Below are 6,758 nucleotides of genomic sequence, written 5' to 3' on the forward strand. Positions count from 1 at the left end.
TCCTTTGGTTGAGTGCTATTTTGTAGCAATAGAAAGAGCATAATATTGAGGGTCGAGGAAGAGAAGAAAGAAGGAAATATTGTGGTTGATGTGAGCTTTAGATGAAAAATTCTAGGGCCTCTCTGAAGATCCACAGAAAATACTTTTGGTTGCTTTTCAACCCAAGTGCAATTTGGTCCAACCACAAGAAATGTAAATCACAAAAGTTGGCTTCTGTGAATCCAACCATGGACCTAGCGCTACACGAGGACACTCATTTATTGATAGAGCTTCTACCATTTTCTTGACTAAGGGGTCCCAAGGATTCCTAGCATATAGTAGACTATGAGATTGCTCAGCCATAGCGGTGGAAAGATTATCTAGTAAACAGACGATTACATTCTCTAGCCTCTTCACCTCTCCCACTGAAATTAGACACACAATAACAAATGTTTATATGACCAAATATTTGTAATCCAAACACAATTAGAATACTTAGGGAACTACTGAAAGCTTCCACCATTGGAAACAAATCCAACCTACATTTATTCACTTTAGAATTGGACATTGTTGAGAATGCATCTCAATCAAGGAATCCTCAAGCTACCATGTTATTGGGATGATTCTACAAACACCTGAATGAACTTCAAAAGTTGAAGAAATATGTCATAGGGCTAGATTTTTCATTGCTTGGATAAACTAGGAGGAGAATCCATTGAGCTTGCTAATTGAGACTCTAAGCTTTTCTTAATTGAAACCCTAGCTACAAAATGGGTCAAACTAGTGTTATGCAATTAATGACAACGGTAAAATGAGCATCATCCAAATTAGAACAAAAAATGCAATGCAAACATGCATGTAAAAAATTAGACAAGTGCATTAATATAAATATGCCACCTACCAAATGGCTCACAATACGTGTAGAGTTCAACAAATGTCCATATGTTCTAACATAAGATTTCCTATTTTTTGTAGCCTAAAAACAAAAATACCACCAAGAAAAACAACACTACCAATAAAAAAATAGAAATTAAATTATAAAATGTTACTTTAATAAATGCAAAATTTGGCATAGGATAAAATGATTATACACACTTTCCCACAAATGAACTAAAAGATAAGAGCCACATGAAAACTATAGTCTCTGCCTAAATAAGCGAGACTAATAACAAGAAAGCAACATATTTCAAAAAGGACCATAGAAGTCAATAAGTGTAACATCTAGTCTCACCTCAACATTAATTTTATGAAAAAACTAAAATAACTATTCATCTTAAATAATTAAATAAATTACATAATACATAAAGTCAACCACCCTAGCCCTAGAATTTGCTCAAGAGATCGAGGGGATTTTAATTTTCTATAGTGTTAGAATTCTCTAGAGAGACTCATAAAATTTTACTTTCCACTCAGTCACATCTATAGATTCCTATTTGTCAACATTCATTTTAACCAACAAATGTTTTAATAGAATCCTAATTGAATTTCGCTAAGTGCAAATTTTAGATCCATCCCGTATGCTACATAGACATTATAGTCTACTAAGTTTTTAATAGCTCATTATTTTTAGAATTAATCTAAAAATACGGTCAAATCCACATCATGTCTGCCCAGAAAAATGAAAAGAAGTTTCGCGAGAGAAAATAAAAGCCGTTACAGAGTATTTAAACTCTTTACGCAAAGAAGTTTCCCGAGAGAATGGAAAATCTACTGTAATTAGCCGTCGTTTTTTTCTATTTAAATTAAATTCGTGTGGAATCCCCAGATCATCCTCTGCAAGTGAATCTGAGTGTTACATGTTATTTGTAGCTATTAATCATTTCCTCCTAAATTAGTTGAAAATGGCTTCCAATTCGGTAAAGACGTTAACTTCGTTTCTCATTCTGCTAAATTTCTCAATGTATGTCATCGTGGCCGCCATTGCTGGTTGGGCTCTCAATAAGGCCATCGACCATGACTATGTTACTGGTAATATCTTCATCTTCTCAATATTTGAATGTTTTGGGATGATTTTTTATTTTGTTCTATGTTACTGGTAAAATCTTCATCTTCTAAATATGAGAGCACGATGTCGTTAATAATATATCTATTAGAATTAGACAAGAGCCTACAACACAATAGTAAATTGTGAGCCTCGTCTCAAAGATCTTGGATTCGACTCTACAAAAATTTAATAATTAATAATAAATCACATAATAATAATAATGAATCTCGACTTCGACCTCTTACTAATCAAAAAAATATGTATCTACTAAACAAATTCTTTTAATAGGTGCAGGAGGTTCTATTCCAGTTGGGTTTTCCTTTGAGGCATTGAACTTTCCAATAGGAAATGAAGCCACTGGTTTTCTGGTGATTTTTGGTCTGTTAGCTGGTGTTGTGGGAGCGGCCTCGTGCCTTTCAGGACTCCATCATTTGAGAGTGTGGACAGATGGGAGCTTGTCTTCCGCTGCTTCAGCAGCCTTGATGGCTTGGGCTATTACTCTTCTTGCCATGGGGTATTCAGTTATTACACCTCACACACTCATTTTCATGATTTGTATTGCTTGGTAAAACAAATGAAGAGCTACATCATTATTTTCTCATAAATCCTGCAGGTTGGCATGTAAGGAGATCCATTTACATGGGAGAAGCAAAAGACTGGTATGCTGTTTTCTTTCATTGCTATTTCGGTGAAATTGGTAGTTTTATGATTGCACAGTGTTTGAAAATATGATCCATTTTAGTTTTATCAAGTATTAATCTATTTTTTAAGTTTTACTAGTCATTCAGTTTTTTTTCAAAGGATTGAAGTTCTTTTATTTTATTTATTATTTCAGTTTTTATAAACTATAAAGTTTTCATGACATTTTACTAGATTTTTTAATTATTGAAATGAAGTTATCAATTTTATTTCTTAATAGAATGAAATATTTAATCAATGTTTTATATTTAGTTTTTATGAGTAATAAGGTATAAGTCAAGATTAGTTAGTATTATTAGTTAAGTTCGAGTAGACTTGAATCCAAGGTCTCTCAGATGTTATGCTTTGAGTATTGTCTTATGTTTTATATTATATACATTATATTTTTTATTTTAAAAAGTAAAATTAAATATTTTGATTTTTTTTGTTATTGCAGATAGCCTTGGAGTCTTTTACCATCATTCTATCTGGAACAAAATTGTTATATATTATATTCATCCATGTTGGCTTCTTGGATGGAAAAGAATAGTTCTATGAACACACTTGTATTACTATCACTATAATTGAGTCAAAAGAAATTGCATCTATATCCTTTTCAGTACAATTAATCAGCCCTTCTTGCCCCATCCTCATCTTTCATTCGTACCTTCCAAGAAGAATAACAATTATAGATATATTCAATATTTCTATGATTTAGATGGATATTTTTGTATTTATTTATGAGTGATAAAATATTTTTGTATTTATTTAGAGTGATAAAATTTATAGATCTTGATAATGTTTTGTTTAACTTCTATTTGTTTAAAAATTTAATGGTTGATAGTAATTTTTAAAATTATTTATAAATTCTACGTGATAAATAATTATTCTATTTTTATTAAATAATTTTTTATTCAAATAAACTTTTAAAAATTTATTATTTGATAATATATTAAATGAAATATAATTTTACAAATATTATTCAATGACATAATCAATATTGCCTCTATTATAATAATTTTTTTTAGAAAAAGACATAATTTGAATATTAATATATAGAATTTCTTATAAATAAGCAGATGTTCACGTCATAATTTTCTTAAAATAAATCTAAATAGACTACTCTATTCAAATGTTGTACTAAACAAAATTTTCAATAGATTTTAACAAAGCCATAATACTTAGAAAATGGCTCAATCCTAATAATTGGAAAAAGTTGAGCACCTACTATAAGCACCAATAAAAAAGTGTGCAACCAAAGACTTCAAGAAAATTTGATACTCCTTAAACCAAACCTTCAAAGTACTAAATTCAATAGTAAAAAAACTACAAACATAATGGAAATTCCTTTGAATGCAACAAACTATAAAGTATACCTTTATGTGTGGGTTGTGCAGAATATGTCAACATTCTAAGACCCAAATATGTCTCAATATCATTGAGATCATTGAAATTTTCATAGAGGTTTGGCATTGTTGATACCTAGATCAAATTTGAAACAAAATGGTAGAGAGAAAAATTCAAAATTGAAAAGAAGCCAAAGTGTGCAACAACGCTTCCAAATGTTTAATCTAATAGGAGAGATGATGTTGAAAATTTCTTACAAACCCTTAAGCTATTGCAAACTAGACAAACATATATGAAATAAAATTTAAATAAATAAACTCATAACATTGGATATACATGGGAAAACTCTTTCAAAAAAAAACCCGCAGTATACCAAAAAGTAGGCACACTTCTATAAACCTATATTCCCAAAGAATCCCATGAAGAGAGAGACTTGAGAGGTATCTTATAGCTCTCTATACATGACGTGCAAAGTTGTAAAATAGTATTTGGTGGCTCTGAAATGAACCAAGCTATGCAACCCTTGCAAGTGCACCATAGAATGAGAGATTCAAAGATAAGAGCAAGAGTGCTAGCATCCAAGAATCAATATGAAAATACAATGAAAGCTAAATGAAAGATGTAAATGCAAGCTAAAAATGAGAGTATTACAAATCTCTCCTACTTCAACCATGTGAGCTATTCTAAAGCATAAAAGAAAGCTAAACTAGACATGCCATGAAGTTACTATGAGAGCACAAGTATTTGGATGTAGATGCAAGAATGCCCCAAGTTCTCCAAAGCTCCAAAGTCATCTAGAAATATTATAGCATAATTTTCTAGTACAAATGATAAGGTTAGAGAATTAGGAGAGAGTCCTCCTTTTTAAAGACAAATAGACAATTGAGATTAAGAGGCAAGAGAAGTCTAATAAAGGGTGAGGGATGCATCTTGAGTGATCCACATGCACAAGAATCTCCCCTAAGCAAGATCAATGGTGATGTTTAAGAGGAAAAAAATGTGTGGAGGAGAATTATAGTTATTTTGAAAATAGAAGACTCTCACATAGAAAATTATGCATTCATGTGTACACAAAAATGCCTTTTTCTCTTATTTATAAATAATGCTTTATGTGCGCACATTTAGGATAAGGGGATTTTGGAGAATTTTTTTAATTAAAAGGGAGAAATTTCTTTTAGTTAAATAAAAGACTTAGGATAAAGTGGTCAAACCATAGGTTATAATGAAAACAAATCTCATGTGTATGTTCAATTAATTTCTATGGGTCTAGCACATTTAAAAACACGCCAAGCAATTATACTATCAACAATAAAATAGTCACAATAATCTCTAGAGACAACACTCTTCAAGAGTAATTAACTATGATATCTAAATCTAGAGGGAGTCTGACAAGATAACATTGTTCTTCAAACACTTCTTTGTCTGACAATTCTCTCCGACAAGACATTATATTTATAGAATTTTCATGCAAAAGGTAACAATTTCTAAAGTATCTACACACAATGTACATCTTATTTAGGGGCATATGCACCAAGATGTTGTGCAAAAAAGTGGGCACCATTAAAAAATAATTAAAACTTCATATAATGCAATCACATTATGTGTATTATTCATCAAATTTCAAATGGGCCTCGGCTTCTAAACAAGCCAAGAAAATAACATTAAGAAATTTAATATTAGCCATAACCTAATCATGATTTAACTTACTGATAATGCACTAATGTTATGTGTAATAAAATGATGCAAGATGCTCAAAGGGCCACACCACCCTTACCAACTCACAAGTTCCAAGAACACAATAATATGGAGACAAAGAGATGACAAAATGCTTCGCAAAGCATGCTTTTATTATTCTTGAAAATCATTACAACATCAACAAGATGATATCTTAGACATGACTTCTTCCAAAAGAAGTTTACACATGCTTCAACATAAGAGAACTCCCAAATAAGAGCTTCCACAAGAAGAGTCTTCACCAAGAGCTTCTGACAAGAGAACTTTCACCTCTAAGCTTGCTCACAAGAAATTACACCATGAGAGCTTCACTTCAAGAGCTTACAATTGAAGAGCTTATGTTTGAAGAGATTTTACTTGTATAACTTGATTACAAATGCTCATACGCCTTCCTTATATAGGCACTATGCTTCCTCATATGCTTGATTACCACCTAAGAAATTACAAACACAACCAATGTGGGATAAAAGGTAAATACAACTACCTTAAAATAAATATTAAATTCCCACCCACATACAACTAAGCACCACCATGTGGCTCAATTAGAAAATTACATTTCCTTTGTGGATCACAACAAATATTAAATGCATGATTTAAGAAACTTTCCACAAAAATTTTAAATGCCACCTACACACCTCGATAAATGAAATGATAACTATTTTTCTTATTTTTCTATGTATGCCACCTATGCATCTTGAAAATAGAAATTCCTCTTTTCTCCTTTCTTCTTTTAAAAAAAATAAATAATTCTCCACTAATTTTTGTCACTTTCACTCTCCACTTTTAAAAAATTATTATTATTATTGATCACACCCCCTTTTTGATGATGCAAGATGCTCCTACATTAAACACCCATGGTAGGAAAATTTTATGCATATGAATTCAGAAATTGAAGCAACTGACAATGGAATTTTTCTTTCTTCTCTTCCAACACCTAGTTGGAACAAGTATTCGCTATCAATATGTTTCCTTCTTTCTTCTTCAATGGATTCAACTTATATTTCACTACATCCTTGGTTAGAGTGTAGGTATTTTC

The 6,758-nt window shown here is 31.2% G+C and overlaps 1 protein-coding gene across 2 annotated transcripts; it reads left to right on the top strand.

The window, feature by feature from the left end:
* The first annotated feature begins 1,746 nt into the window (after nt 1-1,746).
* LOC149572589 (membrane protein PM19L-like) lies at nt 1,747-3,408 on the top strand. Of its 2 annotated transcripts, none has more exons than XM_089811767.1 (4): nt 1,747-1,947; nt 2,252-2,477; nt 2,577-2,622; nt 3,099-3,408. In XM_089811767.1, exons 1-4 carry the CDS (start codon nt 1,821-1,823, stop codon nt 3,189-3,191), a joined length of 492 nt encoding a protein of 163 aa, XP_089667893.1. In that variant the 5' UTR covers nt 1,747-1,820; the 3' UTR covers nt 3,192-3,408. The 2 variants fall into 2 exon arrangements, with proteins under 2 accessions (XP_089667893.1, XP_089667901.1); XM_089811775.1 differs by having other exon boundaries at nt 2,258-2,477.
* The last annotated feature ends 3,350 nt before the right edge of the window (nt 3,409-6,758 follow it).

This window comes from Cupressus sempervirens, chromosome 2 (assembly GCF_028749045.1).
Source record: "Cupressus sempervirens isolate cs-2001-9-10 chromosome 2, ASM2874904v1, whole genome shotgun sequence".
Classification (NCBI taxonomy): domain Eukaryota; kingdom Viridiplantae; phylum Streptophyta; class Pinopsida; order Cupressales; family Cupressaceae; genus Cupressus; species Cupressus sempervirens.